At 46.2% G+C, this 17,881-nt stretch overlaps 1 protein-coding gene across 1 annotated transcript in view; it reads right to left on the bottom strand.

Moving 5' to 3' along the window:
• Positions 1-1,260: 1,260 nt before the first annotated feature.
• Positions 1,261-17,881, bottom strand: part of ccdc3a (coiled-coil domain containing 3a) — a 79,228-nt gene continuing 62,607 nt past the window's right edge. The window contains exon 3 of the mRNA XM_043714162.2: positions 1,261-2,641. Coding sequence (XP_043570097.1) covers positions 2,372-2,641 — 270 coding nt within the window. The 3' untranslated portion in view covers positions 1,261-2,371. The remainder of the gene's footprint in view (positions 2,642-17,881) is intronic.

Raw genomic sequence — 17,881 nt, 5'->3', positions numbered from 1 at the left:
GGTCAGGGAGTCTAGACTGATGCTGACTCTAAGTTGCAAGATATGGGTTAAGCCACTTAGAACTGAGAGGAAGAAAATTTACTCTATTAAGACTGTAAGACATAGGAGTAGAAGTTAGACCATTCCGCCCATTGAGCCTGCTCTGCCATTCAATCATGGGTGATAAGTTTCTCAATCCCATTCTCCCACCTTCCCCCCGTAACCCTTGATCCCCTTGACAATCAAGAACCTATCTATTGTGAATGTTTAGAATTCATCCCCTCTCCCCCAGAGAACAAAGGGATGATCAGTTGTGGAACATATTCAAGATGGAAATCAATAGATCTTTGGACACAAGTGGAAGATCAGAAGTGATAGGAGCAGAAGTTAGGCCCATGGAGTCTGCTCCACCATTTGAACGTGGCTGATCGAATTAAGTGGTATGGGGAAAATGGAGGGAATGTGGATTGAACTTAGGCATGATCTGGTTAACTGGTGGAGCAGGTCCAAGGGACCCAATGGGCTGCTCCAATTCTTCTGTTCTAAAATCATGTGGAATGATTCAGAAGCACAATAAATATTAATAAAGTTTCAACATACACTACAACGTTCTCTCATGGGAGGTGTAGACAGCACTGGTCCTAGTGGTCATCTGATCACAGCAAGGCACATAAAGTAATCGAATCATATTGGATGGATCAGACTGACCATAGATTCAGTTCAAAGACCAAACCTTGACAACAATAGAAAGGTGGAGGTGTACATTTCTTTTAAAATCAAATGATCACCCAATCAGTTGATGGTATTTTCTGGGACTTTTTCTGGGCAAGGGGCTGTGGGCATATGTTATATTTATTGTCCATTCATAACTGTCCCCAGGCTGATAGACAACTTTCTCATTATGTGGCATGTTTCTATCTCATGGATATGTTAGAACTTAGAGCAGTCAATAACTCTAAATGGAGGAAACTATTTTGTATTCAAGAAAAATTGTGCTTTGTATTACATTAGGTGAAAATCCATAAAAGATGATGTCTCATTGATTAAAGTAAATTCAAAGTCACCACTTTATTGAACTTTGCCATATGGAAAATTGGAAATGAGATGGTGGGGGGGAAATCAAATATTACATTGACAGATCTTTCAATCTCAATTTGGCCTCCACTTTTAGTGAACCATTATTAGGAAGTTATCACATCAGGACCCCTTTGAAACTTGCTAAGGAATTTTGTGCATGGGTTGTAGAACACCAGGCAAGCAATTAGACCACACAACCAAACATCAAAGTTGAGCAGCTGTCAAAGCAAATAGTTTCGACATTTTAATCATTTTTGTTCTCCAACAACATGTAGAAGCCATTGTACTTTCAATACTTTTGTTCCAGCCAATAAAAATGGCAAGCTGTTATACTGCAACCCTTTCACTGTTAAAGGAGAGTTGAAATAATCTGCAATCTTTGAAAGATGTTGTCATTAATCAAGGAGATTGATGTGCATGATTACAAATCGAATAACAATATCTCATGGATATGTTAGAACTTAGAGCAGTCAATAATTCTAAATGGAGGAAACTATTTTGTATTCAAGAAAAATTGTGCTTTGTATTACATTAGGTCTTATCTGTAAACTGAGAGATTTTCTGTGTTTGCTCTTTAGAGAATTTCCAAACCTGGTATTGTTGGCTCAGAATAAGAAATCAAAGTTATTATCCACCAGCAGAAGGAAAATAATTAGCAAAGTATATAGTTTTATTGAAATATGTCGAAAACATCCCACAAATAGATTAGAAAACAGATACAGGCCATAGTTGTGAAACTGTCTAGGCTTGGTAACACTTGTTAATGTACAAGATAATTTTACAATTGTAGGTTTGTTTTCAAAATTCATATTAGGTGTAAATGTGTCAAGAGGTTTACAGAGGACTAAAGAATTGCCATGCATTCTGCAGCATCTCCATCACACTTGTGTCCACACAAAAGAATCTTGTGTTTCTATTTCAAAAAAGCATTAAACAAATGGATACTGTCTGCACTGTACATACCAACAATTGTGCTGCTAAGTATGGGGTCACTTATTTCTCAATTACAAGAATAAACTCAAATAATTCTCAAAAGGCATCAGTGCAGCTAAAGCAGGAAATACTCAGCACATATTGACCTAAGTAAAATAGTGATTAATACTGTGCACAATAACATGTCTCGGTTTTCCACAGTTCTCCTTAAAGAGTGTGATGAGGATATAAGCTATTCCTAACTGGCTGAGGGGCTCTGCTAGCAGCCTTTGGTGACCGTCACTGACATGTTTACAGTGATTGAGCTGTCTGAGGTGCCCGGCACCTCCTGTGTTAGCTCGCTGAGTAATTGACAAGGCAAGCAAAAGTAAGTGTAACAAATTCAATACCCTGTGCTCTGTCTGAAGGTAATACTTTCGGAATTAGAGTCGGGTTTGACATAATGCGGGGCTGCCGTTTTCTCCAGGAGTTTTTTGTTCAGTTGCTCCATGCGACGGCTGTTCTTCTTCACCTGCCGCAGGGTCCGTTTCACTCGCTTCACTTTGTCCTTCAGTTGCCTGTTGCGGCTCTCCAGCATAGCAACCCGGCTGATCAATTTCTTCACTCGGTCTTCCTCTTCGAAAAGTGCCTTCTGCACTGTGGAACACATGAGCTGCAAAAGGAGCACATGTTTAATGTTTTGTTTTTCTTTTCTGCAATGTCTTTCTTGGCGCTTAGAAAACCAAATAACCTTGGTGGAACCCAGCCTCAACAAACAATCAGAGCACTGGGGTTTACAAGAATGAGAGATCTCCTTATTGAAACATATACAATTCTTAGGCATGATGTGGAGGTGCCGGGGGTGGACAAAGTTGAAAATCACACATCAGTCCAACAGGTTTAATTGGAAGCACTCTAGCTTTCGGAGTTGTCAACTACCTGAAGAAGGAGCGATGCTCCAAAAGCTAGTGCTTCCAAATAAACCTATTGGACTATAACCTGGTGCTGTGTGATTTTTAACTATGTTTCTTAGCGGGCTTGGCAGGGTGGATGTAGGGGCCTCGATTCTCCTGTGGGAGAGAATTGGATGAGACAGCTTAACTTCAGACAAGGGGTCGCATATTTAAGACAGAAATGAGGAGGAATTTCTCCTCTCAGGAAATAGCAAATCTGTGGAATTCCTTACCATAGAAGCTGTTGAGGCGGGGGGGGGGGGGGGGGGGCAAGCGGGGGCAGTTTCAGAGTATGCAAGGTACATTTAAGGGAATCAAGGGTCATGAAGAAAATGAAAGAAAGTGGAGTTGAGCACTGTCAAATCAGACATAATCTCATTGAAGGGCAGAGCAGATTCACTCGGCTGAATGGCCAATGTCATGAATGAGGACTGGAGGAGGCCATTTGGCCCATCGAGCTTGTACCTGCCATTCAGTAAGTTCATGGCTTATCTGATTTTAAGGAGGAGAAAGTAAGGACTGCAAACGCTGGAGATCAGAGTCGAGAGTGTGGTGCTGCAAAAGCACAGCAGGTCAGGCAGCATCCGAGGAGCAGGAGAGTCGACAATTCGAGCATGAGCCCTTCGTCAAGAATGAGGGGGCAGCCCAAGGGGCCTGACATATAAATGGGAGGGGGGTGGGGCTGGAGCAAAGGCAGTTGGGAATGCGATAGGAAGGTGGAGGTGGGGGTAAAGGTGATTGGTTGGAGAGGAGGGTGGAGCGGGTAGGTGGGAAGGAAAATGGACAGGTAGGACAGATCTTGAGGGTGGTGCCGAGTTGGAGGGTTGGAACTGGGATAAGGTGGGAGGGGGGGGACGGGAAATGAGGAAACTGGTGAAATCCACATTGATGCTGTGGGGTTGGAGGGTCCCGAGGCAGAAGATGAGGCGTTCATCCTCCAGGAGTCGGGTGGCTAGAGTATGGCCATGATGGAGGCCCAGGATCTTCAAGTCCTTGGCAATGTGGGAGAGGGAGTTGAAGTGGTTGGCCATAGGGCGGTGGGGTTGGTTGATGTGTGTGTCCCAGAGATGTTCCCTGAAACGTTTCTTAAGTTGGCGCCCTGTCTCCCCAAGGTAGAGGAGACCACATTGGGTGCAATGGACACAGTAGATGACGTGTGTGGAAGTACAGATAAATCCCTGTCAGATGTGAAAGGATCCTTTGGGGCCTTTGATGAAGAAGGTGAGGGGGGAGGTTTTGTACTTTGTGTGGTGGCAGGGGAAGGTGCTGAGATTGGATGGTGGATTATGGGGGGGCCATTCCCTCTGTGACTCCCTTGTTAGGTTCATGCACCCCCCCCCCCCCACCCACCAACCCACCCTGTCCATCTTCCTTCCCAGCTAACTGCTCCATCCTCCTCTCTGACCTAACACCATCAACCCCCACCTTCATCCATCTATTGCATTCCCAGCTACCTTCCCCACAGCCCCACCCCCCTCCCATGTATATCCCAGCCCACTTGGCCCACAAGCCTCATTCCTGATAAAGAGCTTATGCTCGAAACATCGCCTCTCCTGATCTGATTTCAGCCTTAACTCTACATTCCTTCATATCCCCAATAATCTCCCATCTCCTTGGAAATCAAGAATCTCTCTCCCTCTGTCTTCAAACTATTTAAAGATTCTACGTCCATTGCCTCTTGAGGAAGGAAATGCTTCCTCCACTGTTTTAAGTGGAAATCCTCCTGTTTTTAAACAGTGACCCCAATTCTAGCTTCTCTCACAAAGAGGAAACATCCTGCCCACATCCACCTGGTCAAATCTCCTCAGGGCCATTCTAAACTGCAGAGGATACAGGCCCAGCCTGTCTAGCCTTTTGTCGTAAAGCAATCTGCTCATTCCAGATATTAGTCCAGTAAACCTTCTCTGAACTGCTTCCAATTCTATGAGCTTTCCTGACTACTTGCTGTACCTGCAGATTAACCTCCAGTGAGTCATGCACAAGGGCACCCAGATCTCTCTGCATCCCAGAGCTCTGCAACCTCTACAATAGAATGATGTGATTGTTAAAATGATTATTATTTGCTTTTGGTCTAAAGTATCATTCTCTCTCTCTCTCTCTCTCACACACACACACACAGTTTCATTTCATTTTGACACAAATGCCTAATATCTCTGAGCATTCTGGGTAATTGAAAGCGAAATAACCAAACATTGGATCAGGGTGAATGGCAATTGTAGTAGAGGCTAAACTAGGGAATAGAGTGCCCCAGTCAATCCCAGAGTGTGAAATGGTGCCATGCCAACCAGCTGGGAAAACAAAACACATGCAGCAGATGTGGACAAACATTCACAAAGAGAGCGAAGCCAAGTGTGAGCCAGGATCATGTGGAGGAGTTGAAAAGAGATCTTGCATAAGAAGTTTAAACAGAACAATCAAAAGTAGTGGTCTCTGATACACTTTACATAGTTTGCAGGCTTAATAAGTGACCAGGAAACAATTCCAGTTTGATTTTAAGTTAATTTATTAATCTTTATACTAAATATTGTACTGTTCAACTTTCAATTCAAGCATTAAAGTATAGACTAATTTATGTTATAATTAGTCTATACTTTACCATTTGAATTGAAAGTGTAAATCATTTGGAATACTGTAGCTCAGTATTTTGTCATGTAATTTTTAACAGCTTAGTCATAAATATTCATTGGTTTAGAAGAAAACATGGAACAGAGAAGGACTTTGACTTCTTAAACTCAGCATTTCCACACACAAGGATCATTACCTCAACCTTTATTCTTTAAGCTCTCCAAGACAAAGGTCAGCAATGGAATTGATCAGTAAAGGTTGGAGTAAAAAAAAACTGAATGTCAAATCATGTGTCCACTCTGTACTGCCTTTATCATCTGACTAACATTCCTGCCTGCACTCTTCCATCCCATTAAGAATTTACTATTTTCTGTTTGCACCCTCATAGCTCCCAACTAACTCTTCATTGGAGAGGTCTTTGAAGAAATTAATTGAGACAGTGCCAACTGTGCTCAGACACTGTTCCACCTCTTCTTGTAAACTTTAGTTTCATTTGATTCTTATAGATCTACAGAATGTATTTCTCAGCATTTTAAAGCCTTGAATTATGTTCTTTTCTAATTGCCTTTTCTGTAATAGATTTGAGCATAAGATCAAGGCTAATTCTTCAGTGCAGTACTGAGGGAGTGCTACATTGTCAGAGGTAATGTCTTCTGCAACAGAGACACGATCCACCTGGTGGATGTAGGAGATCTCTTGGCACTAGTTAAAGGAGGTCAGAGTTGTTTTCCGTGGTGTCCTAGCTAACAATTTAACCCTTAATGAACATCACAAAAAACGTTATCTGGTCAGGATCATGTTGCAGGTTTGAGGAACCTTGCTGTATGCAAATTGCATTTCTTACACTAGAACAGGCAAAAGTAGTTCATTAGCCGTAGGCACTTTAAATTCCAATGGTTGCAACAAGTTCTATATAAATGCAATTCTTTCTTTCATTTATTTCACTAAAATAATTTATTATTTATCCTCACAAGTTAGCGCCTAGACTCCTGGCAGTATTAGCTTCTGGAACTAGGGACAACTTAAAATAAATTGGCAGAGCCCCAGAAAATTAGCAAATCAGAAATAACTCTGAACAAATACCTATAACATATGAAGATTAATGTCACTGAAAGTGGAGTGAGACACCAGTGTGTAAACCAAGTTGCAACCGCACATTCTTTCAGCTTTAAATGTTTGAAATCCAAAACAGAATATGAATACTGAAAGCTTTACTTTAATCTGTGTTGCAAAAGATATTACCTCTGAGAGTGTAGCACTCCCTTGGTACTACACTGAAGAATTAGCCTTGATCTTGTGCTCAAAGCTATTGGAGAAAAAGGCGACTGAGAAAGAACACAGTTCATATTTTTAAAATGCCGATAAATACATACTGTAGATAAAAGACTTATGTTCTATGCAATCAGTGGCCAGCATCTCCTGTACAATAATGCCCACCCTGCCATTTCATACATCAGGAGTTAACAGTTGAGAGATTTGGTCTAAAATTCATTCAGTTGTGAATGCTCCATTGTTGAACAGATTTGAATAGACAGCTTTTGCTCTCACAGGGAATTCGAGGGAGATGGGTAATGGACTGGGAGGTGTTGTTGAAGCAGCAGGTCAGCCAAAGGTGACCATACTCTCTCCCACCCTCTTCCATTGGGCTGAAGATACAAAAGTTTGAATACAAGTACTAATGGATTTGAGAACAGCTTCTTCCCCGCTGTTATCAGACGTTTGAATGGACCTCTCAAATGCTAATCCTGATCTCCCTCTCTTTGCACCTTCTCTGTAGCTGTAACACTGTATTGTTCACTCTGTTCTGTTACCCTGCTGCACTCTGTATGGCCCAGTCTGTTTGTATAGCACACAAAACAACACTTTTCACTGTATCTCGGTGACAACGATAAATCCAATACTTGTCTTCTCATGTTCTGGATTAATTCTGTTGTAATAGCTTGAAATAAAATAAGTGGGCATGTTGAATAATAGACACCTCAATTAGCTGTACAATTACACCATCCTTCATATGCTGTAGGTTGAGGGATACTGCATTTTACAGTGATTCTTATGTAAAGACACACCTCAAAGTGCTTCACATTGATGGGTTGGATTTTACCCCCAACCCCGCCTCCCTTACAGAGGGATTGTTAAATCCAATGTGAGAGCTGTGCCCCTCACCTTGCCCTCCCGCTGTTCTCTCCCCAATACAATGGCACCAGCAGCAGGAGTAGTATCAGACAGCTTGCCCATCAGAGAGATAACAGCCCCTGAAGTGGGCAGTTAACTGGTAGCAGGAGGACCCCATACCAAGTACTTGCTCAACAGGATTCCCAGCACAGTAGGGACATGGGTGTGGCCCTCCATAACTGCCCCTCCAATCACATCAGAGTATCCCTTCTCAAGCTGTTCACTCCCCACACCCCCATGGCCCCCCAAATCCAAAATCTTCACTTTATTCTGGCTATTGAGGGAGTGCAGCGTAGGTTCACGAGGTCAATTCCTGGAATGGCGGGATTACCTTACGCTGAAAGACTGGAGCGAATGGGCTTGTATACCCTTGAGTTTAAAAGACTGAGAGGGGATCTGATTGAGACATATAAGATTATTAAAGGATTGGACACTCTGGAGGCAGGAAACATGTTTCCGCTGCTGGGTGAGTGCCGAAATAGAGGACACAGCTTAAAAATACGGGGTAGACCATTTAGGACAGAGATGAGGAGAAACTTCTTCACCCAGAGAGTGGTGGCTGTGTGGAATGCTCTGCCCCAGAGGGCAGTGGAGGCCCAGTCTCTGGATTCATTTAAGAAAGAGTTAGATAGAGCTCTCAAGGATTGTGGAATCAAGGGTTATGGAGATAAGGCAGGAACAGGATATTTATTAAGGATGATCAGCCATGATCATATTGAATGGTGGTGCAGGCTCGAAGGGCAGAATGGCCTACTCCTGCACCTATTGTCTATTGTCTATTGCCTACCAGCTTTGAGTCTATTAACAGATGATTGAGCAGGAAGTGGCTTTGGGATAGCCAGTGCTACACATTGTAAGCGTTTCCTTGACGTTTAGCAAGGGGAAGGACTAGAATCTAGAAACTCATCATTCCAACCCCTCCACTCCTCCAAGAGCAAAACAACAGACACAAAGCAGGAGATGAAGGTTGAAGCCGAAAAAGAGATCACAAAATGAAAGGTTCAATGAAATCACTTGAAGAGAGGCATGGCTTAGTGGTTTTTCAATAGATTATTAATCCAGAGACGTTTTAGGGACCTGGGTTCAAATCCCACCTTGGACAGATGGTGGAACTTGAATTCATTGTCAATTGTCAGGAAAAATCCATCTGGGTCACTAACGTACCTTAATGGAAGGAAATCTGCCATCCTCACCTGGTCCAGCCTACATGTGACTCCAGACCCACAGCAATGTGGTTGATTCCTCTGGGCAATAAATACTGGCTGAGCTAGAGCTACCCACATCCCATGAATGAATTTTTAAAAATTCACACACTCACACACATATACTCTCCGACACACAGACACACACACTCACATACATATACTCTCTGACAAACACACACACATATACTCTCCGACACACACACACAAACACATAAATCTATGGGGTGAATCATTTCATCCAAGACTTTGTTTATTTGCAGATACATTCTATTTTGTTCAAAAAATACAGAAATTGTAGTCACAGCCAATCAATGTGGCATTTCATAAATTCCTGCCTTCAGAACAAGACCAGTCTGATCTAAATCTTGGAGACAGATTCTGAACCAGGCTTCACATCTACTATTCAGCATCTGGCCTGAGATGTCACCTTTTGTATCTCTGCCTGATTGAAGTTTGGAAAGTTAGGCAGACACTAATAAAACCTTTAATTATCTTGGGACAGTGACTTCAAACAGATTCTGAATTTGCATCTTAATCAATTGAAGCGGCATCTCCTTTTTAAGAGTCCTCCAAGAGCTATTTTAGGTTTGATCATTCTGCTCCCACCAAGTGTATGATGCTTTGATCTCTCTGCCCATAAACTTGGAGTGTGTGCTCTCTCACTGCACCTGACAAAGTAACATTGCTCCAAAAGCTAGTGATTTCAAATAAACCTACTGGACTATAACCTGGCGTTGTGTGATTTAAAAAAATTAAAGCAGACAAGAAGGACAATTGAACAGAGAGCACTGCAGTTTGTTCAGTGGTTATGAAAGGTGCTACATAAATGCAAGTCTTTTCTCTCACTTCTCTCTTTACAAAGAAAAGCCAGTGCAAAGGCAGGTACTTGCAGAGCAGCTCTCTGTATTCAAGCTGTGGATCAGAAATCACCGACTGGATCCCAAAAGCAGCAGGAAAAGTGGCGAGATTTCATAGCTGTCTTACAGAGTCACCAGGGAAGCTAAATTTGATCAAGAATCTGGGGTGTTTATAACCAAGGTGTAATCCAACAAACAATTCAGGAAGGAAGTGAGGCAACATTTTGAGAGACAAAAAGTGATGAAAGTTGAGAATTCTCCTCAAATGACAGTGCATAATTGTTGGTTTGAAATCTAAATTTTGGGGATTTTGGTAAGAAAATTATTAAAGGATAATTTTAATAGTTCGGTGCTGCTCCGAAAGCTTGTGATTTCAAATAACGTTGGGATAGAAGGAAATTTGGCCAGTTGGATAGAAAACTGGCTAACCGGTCGAAGTCAGAGAGTGGTGGTAGATGGTAAATATTCAGCCTGGAGCCCAGTTACAAGTGGAGTTCCGCAGGGATCAGTTCTGGGTCCTCTGCTGTTTGTAATTTTTATTAATGACTTGGAAGAGGGAGTCGAAGGGTGGGTCAGTAAATTTGCAGATGATACGAAGATTGGTGGAGTTGTGGATAGTGAGGAGGGCTGTTGTCGGCTGCAAAGGGACTTAGATATGATGCAGAGCTGGGCTGAGGAGTGGCAGCTGGAGTTCAACCCTGCCAAGTGTGAGGTTGTCCATTTTGGAAGGACAAATAAGAATGCGGAATACAGGGTTAACAGTAGGGTTCTTAGTGATGTGGAGGAGCAGAGGGATCTTGGGGTCTATGTTCATAGATCTTTGAAAGTTGCCACTCAGGTGGATAGAGCTTGTAAGAAGGCCTACGGTGTATTAGCAGCGGGATTGAATTCAAGAGTCGTGAAGTGATGTTGCAGCTGCATAGGACCTTGGTAAGGCCACATTTGGAGTACTGTGTGCAGTTCTAGTCGCCTCACTTTAGGAAAGATGTGGAAGCTTTGGAGAGGGTGCAGAGAAGATTTACCAGGATGTTGCCTGGAATGGAGAATAGGTCGTACGAGGATAGGTTGAGCGTGCTAGGCCTTTTCTCATTGGAACGGAGAAAGATGAGGGGTGACTTGATAGAGGTGTATAAGATGATCAGGGGAATAGATAGAGTAGACAATCAGAAACTTTTTCCCCGGGTACAACAGAGTATTACAAGGGGACATAAATTTAAGGTGAAGGGTGGAAGGTATAGGGGAGATGTCAGGGGTAGGTTCTTTACCCAGAGAGTGGTGGGAGCATGGAATGCGCTGCCTGTGGGAGTGGCAGAGTCAGAATCATTGGCGAACTTTAAGTGGCAATTGGATAGGTACATGGATGGGTGCTTAAGCTAGGACAAATGTTCGGCACAACATCGTGGGCCGAAGGGCCTGTTCTGTGCTGTATTGTTCTATGTTCTATGTTCTAACGTTGGACCATAACCTGGTGTCATGTGACTTCTGACTTTGCCCACCCCAACCCAACACCGGCTCCTCCACCCCAACCCAACACCGGCTCCTCCACCCCAACCCAACACCGGCTCCTCCACCCCAACCCAACACCGGCTCCTCCACCCCAACCCAACACCGGCTCCTCCATCCCAACCCAACACCGGCTCCTCCACATCAACCCAACACCGGCTCCTCCACCCCAACCCAATACCGGCTCCTCCACCCCAACCCAACACCGGCTCCTCCACCCCAACCCAACACCGGCTCCTCCACCCCAACCCAACACCGGCTCCTCCACCCCAACCCAACACCGGCTCCTCCACCCCACCCAACACCGGCTCCGCCACCCCAACCCAACACCGGCTCCTCCACCCCAACCCAACACCGGCTCCTCCACCCCAACCCAACACTGGCTCCTCCACCCCAACCCAACACCGGCTCCTCCACCCCAACCCAACACCGGCTCCTCCACCCCAACCCAACACCGGCTCCTCCACATCAACCCAACACCGGCTCCTCCACCCCAACCCAATACCGGCTCCTCCACCCAAACCCAACACCGGCTCCTCCACCCCAACCCAACACCGGCTCCTCCATCCCAACCCAACACCGGCTCCTCCACATCAACCCAACACCGGCTCCTCCACATCAACCCAACACCGGCTCCTCCACATCAACCCAACACCGGCTCCTCCACATCAACCCAACACCGGCTCCTCCACATCAACCCAACACCGGTTCCTCCACCCCAACCCAATACCGGCTCCTCCACCCCAACCCAACACCGGCTCCTCCACCCCAACCCAACACCGGCTCCTCCACCCCAACCCAACACCGGCTCCTCCACATCAACCCAACACCGGCTCCTCCACCCCAACCCAACACCGGCTCCTCCATCCCAACCCAACACCGGCTCCTCCACCCCAACCCAACACCGGCTCCTCCACATCAACCCAACACCGGCTCCTCCACATCAACCCAACACCGGCTCCTCCACATCAACCCAACACCGGCTCCTCCACCCCAACCCAACACCGGCTCCTCCACATCAACACAACACCGGCTCCTCCATCCCAACCCAACACCGGCTTCTCCACATCAACCCAACACCGGCTCCTCCATCCCAACCCAACACCGGCTCCTCCATCCCAACCCAACACCGGCTCCTCCACCCCAACCCAACACCGGCTCCTCCATCCCAACCCAACACCGGCTCCTCCACCCCAACCCAACACCGGCTCCTCCACATCAACCCAACACCGGCTTCTCCACATCAACCCAACACCGGCTCCTCCACATCAACCCAACACCGGCTTCTCCACATCAACCCAACACCGGCTCCTCTACATCAACCCAACACCGGCTCCTCCACCCCAACCCAACACCGGCTCCTCCACCCCAACCCAACACCGGCTCCTCCACCCCAACCCAACACCGGCTCCTCCACCCCAACCCAACACCGGCTCCTCCATCCCAACCCAACACCGGCTCCTCCACATCAACCCAACACCGGCTCCTCCACATCAACCCAACACCGGCTCCTCCACATCAACTCAACACCGGCTTCTCCACATCAACCCAACACCGGCTCCTCTACATCAACCCAACACCGGCTCCTCCACATCAACCCAACACCGGCTCCTCCACCCCAACCCAACACCGGCTCCTCCACCCCAACCCAACACCGGCTCCTCCACCCCAACCCAACACCGGCTTCTCCACATCAACCCAACACCGGCTCCTCCATCCCAACCCAACACCGGCTCCTCCACATCAACCCAACACCGGCTCCTCCACATCAACCCAACACCGGCTCCTCCACATCAACCCAACACCGGCTTCTCCACATCAACCCAACACCGGCTCCTCTACATCAACCCAACACCGGCTCCTCCACCCCAACCCAACACCGGTTCTTCCACCCCAACCCAACACCGGCTCCTCCACCCCAACCCAACACCGGCTCCTCCACCCCAACCCAACACCGGCTCCTCCACCCAACCCAACACTGCTTCCGCCACATCATGATCTCACTGAATAGTGAAACAGTCCTGAATGAACTGAGTCTGGGGTGATAAATCAGACCTGTTCGCTCAGACTCTGCAAGTTGGCGTGTCTGTTTCTCTCACCCTAACAAGGAGCAATCTCCACACTTCACTCTCTACTCCACTCCCACACAGCTCCCTCTGCCTTCTGAACTCTTCCACCCTGCCATCTCAGCCAGTGCTCACTTCCCCTTCTCTCGCTGCCTCACTCCCTCCCCAAATACGACAGCTGCTGACACCTCACTCTTTTGACCTACAGCTGCAGACATTCATCAAACTGTCACTTTAATCCTTCTCCCTCCGCTCTCCAGGGAATTCTGCAAACTCCTGTCTCTCATGTGTGATTGACGACATTTCTCACCGAACAGGATTCTCATAAAACCCCTGCCCAGCAATGGTTTGTGCCATCACGGTGTTTATGTAGCACTGATCAACATGGAATTTAATCTCTGGATCCTGATGCACAGAAAAGACTCCTACAACATTCAGTGGTTCCATAGTATGTGTGAATCATCACTTGCTACTTTGATCAGACTGTTAACAAAGAACAAAGAAAGTTTACAGCCCAGGAACAGGCCCTTCAGCCCTCCAGGCCTGAACCAATCCAAATCTACTGTCTAAATCTGTCTCCCAATTCCTAAGCAGCTGTATCCCTCTGCTCCCCACCTACTCATGCATCTGTCCAGATGCATCTTAAATGAATCTACCGTGCCTGCCTCTACCACCTCTGCTGGCAATGCATTCCAGATGCCCACCACCCTCTGTGTGAAGTACTTGCCGCCTGTATCCCCCTTAAACATTCCACCTCTCACCTTGAAAGTGTGACCTCTCGTTATTGAATCCTTCACCCTGGGAAAAAGCTTATCTCTATCTACCCTGTCTATACCTTTCATGATTTTGTAAACCTCAATCAGGTCCCCCCTCAATCTCCTTTTTTCTAATGAAAACAATCCTAACCTACTCAACCTCTCTTCATAGCTAGCACCTTCCATACCAGGCAACATCCTCATAAACCTTCTCTACACCCTCCCCAAAGCATCCACATCCTTTTGGTAATGTGGTGACCACAACTGTACACAGTATTCTAAATGTGGCCGAACCAATGTCTGGTACAATTTTAACATGACCTGCCAGCTCTTATACTCAATACCCCGTCCAATGAAGGCAAGCATACTATATGCCTTCTTGACCACTCTATCCACCTTTGCAGCAACCTTCAGGGTACAATGGACCTGCACTCCCAGATCTCTCTGCTCATCAACTTTTCCCAAGGCTCTTCCGTTCATTGTATAATTCGCTCTAGAATTAGACTTACCTAAATGCATCATCTCACATTTGTCTGGATTGAAAGCCATCTGCCACTTTTCCGCCCAACTCTCCAGTCTATCTGTATCCTCCTGTATTCTCTGACAGTCCCTTATGCTTTCTGCTACTCCACCAATCTTTGTGTCATCTGCAAACTTGCTGATCATTACAACAGTGCCCTCTTCCAGATCATTTATGTATATTACAAACAACAGTGACCCCAGCACTGACCCATGTGGAACACCACTGGTCACCTTTCTCCATTTCGAGACACTCCCTTCAACTACTACTCTGTCTCCTGTTGCTCAACCAGTTCTTTATCCACCTAGCTAGAACACCCTGCACACCATGTGACACACATGCTCTGTGACATACACGGAATTGTTACAGTGCAGTAGCAGGCCACTCAGCCCATCATGTCTGCACTACCTCTCTAAATGAGCAATTGACCTGGTGCCATTTCCCGCCTTCTTATTGTAACCCTCAACATCGTCCTTTTTCAGATAACAGTCTCCCTTTTTAAATTGATCCTGCGACCAGCACACTCACTAGCAGCCAATTCCAGAACCTAAATAACTCATGGTGTGAAACAGTTTCTCCTCATGTCTTCATTGCTTCCTTTTGGCAATTACCTCAAACCTTTACCCTCTTATTCTCAATCCTTCGATTGTTGGGCATTGTTTATCCTGCTCCATTTTGCCTGAATCCTCCTGATTTTGAATATTTCTTTCTACCTAAACTCTCTCAACCTTCTAATCTCCATGGTAATTAACTCCAGCTTCTCCAATCTATCCACAGAACTGAAGTTTCTCTTGTGAATTTTTAAGTCTATATTCAAAATCAATAGGGTGTCCTAAACTGATGGTCTTCACTGGGTCAGTATGGGCCAGATGGCCTGTCTCCACTCTGTTGGGGTTCTATGGAAAAAAAACAACCATCTTCCTATGTGCCAAGAATGAGTCCAATCAGTGGAGAGTTAGCCTGTGATAGCCACAGAATCCAGTTTTGCCAGGGCTCCTTGATGCCACACTCAGTCGAATGCAGCCCTGATGTCAAGGTCTGTCACTCTCACCTCCCCTCTGGAATTCAGCCTTTGTCCACGTTGGAACCAAGTCGAAGAGTGTGGTGCTGGAAAAGCACAGCCAGTCAGGCAGCATCTGAGGAGCAGGAGAGTCGATGCTTTGAGCATAAGCTCTTCATCAGGATTGATGGGGTGGCCCAAGGGGGCTGAGAAATAAATGGGAGAGGGGTGGGTCTTGGGGGAAAGTAGCTGGAAATGTGATAGGTAGATAAAGGTGAGGGTGAAGGTGATAGGTCGGACAGGAGGGTGGAGCAGATGATGGGGAGGAAGATGGACAGGTCAGACAACAAGGACAGAACTTACCTAGTTCTCACCCTCCATTCCACCAACCTCCATATACACCACATCATCCTCCGCTATTTCCGCCACCTACAAACAGACCCCAACACCAGGGATATATTTCCCTCCCACCCCTATCTGCATTCCACAGAGACCACTCCCTCCGCAACTCCATCATTAGGTCTACAGCCCCCACCAACCTTCCCTCCCCTCCCGGCACCTTCCGTTGCCACCGCAAGAGGTATAAAATCTGCCCACACCTCCCCCCTCACCACTATCTAAAGCCCCAAAGGAGCCTTCCACATCCAACAGAGATTTACCTGCACTTCCACACACATCATCTACTGTGTCCGTTGCTCCCAATGTGCTCTCCTCTGCACTGGGGAGACAGGACACCAACTTACGGATTGTTTCAGAGAACATCTCTGGGACACACACACTAAAGAACCCCACCACCCTGTGGCCGAACACTTTAACTTCCCCTCCCACTCCGCCAAAGACAAGCAGGTCCTGGGCCTCCTCCACTGCTAAACTTAGCCACCCAACACCTGGAGGAAGAACACCTCATTGTCCGCCTTGGGACCCACCAACACACGGGATCAATGTGGATTTCACCAGTTTCCTCACTTCCCCTCCCTCCACTTTATCCCAGATCCAACCTTCCAACTCGTCACTGTCCTCTTGACCTGTCCTACCTGTCCATCTTCCTTCTCACCTATCCACTCCACCCTCCTCATCACCATCACTCCCACCTCCATCCACCTATTGCATTCCCAGCTACCTTTCCCCTTGCCCCAACCCCCTCCCATTTATCTCTCAGACCCCTTGGGCCACCCCCTCATTTTTGATGAAGGGCTTATGCTCAAAACGTCGACTCTCCTGCTCCTCGGATGCTGCCTGACCTGCTGTGCTTTCCCAGCACCACACTTTTCAACTCTGATCTTCAGCATTTGCAGTCCTCACTTTCTCCATGTTTGAACCAAGGCTGTAATAAGGAGAGGAGCTGAGTGGCCCTGGCGGGACCCAAACCGGGCGTCACTGAGCAGGTTATTGCTGAGCAGGTGCTGCTTGATAGCACTGTTCATGACATCTGCCATCACTTTACTGATGATCAAGAGTAGACTGATGGGATGGTAATTGGCCGGGTTGGATTTATCCTGCTTTGTGTGTACAGGATTTACCTGGGCAATTGTTGGATAGATGTCATTGTTGTAACTGTACTGGAATAGCTTGGCTAGGGGAGCGGCAAGTTCTGGAGCCCAGGTCTTCAGTACTATTGCTGGAATGTTGTCAGGGCCGTAACCTTTGCAGTATCTAGCATCTCCAACTGTTTCTTGATGTCACACAAAGTGAATTAAATTTGTTGAGGACTGGTGTCTGTGATATGGGAGATCTCTGGAGGAAGTGGAGATAGATCATCCAGTCAGCATTTCTGGCTGAAGATTGTTGCAAATGCCTCATCTGAAACATGCCTAAGGAGTTGCTGCTGTCCACTGGGAACCTCCTGCTACAACCAAGTTCCAACTTTAACAGTTTGGGAATCTGACATCAGGCAGACAAACAACATGAAACGGAGACACTCCTGCACCAAAGGTTGCTCGGGGTCAAATCCAAGTCAGTTTACTTTGAAACAAGCTGAAGACTTACAAAATACCACAGGATCATAACATAAATAATAATACCTGCTGTTTATAGGTTTCACATGAAGGACTGTGAATAGATATTGCCCGGCTGAACTTTTCAGTGATATTTGGTTTATACTTCACATGAAAAAGCTACTACAGGACACAATGCATGGGTCACTTAACGCCCAAAACCACCATGAAATCTAAATAGTTTCTTTATTTTCTTACCAATGCAGCCAAGTACTCCCCAGTTTGTGTAAAAAATTATTAGCAAAGCAGATCTTTATTTTACAAAAAGCTAAATGGTTCGTGAGATGTTAAGTTACACAATAAAAAGATGGAATGTAACTCAA

This window comes from Chiloscyllium plagiosum, unplaced genomic scaffold (assembly GCF_037043375.1).
Source record: "Chiloscyllium plagiosum isolate Xiang-an unplaced genomic scaffold, Cpla_swu_hap1 HiC_scaffold_23, whole genome shotgun sequence".
Classification (NCBI taxonomy): domain Eukaryota; kingdom Metazoa; phylum Chordata; class Chondrichthyes; order Orectolobiformes; family Hemiscylliidae; genus Chiloscyllium; species Chiloscyllium plagiosum.
This window is presented reverse-complemented; position numbering and strand designations above follow the sequence as displayed.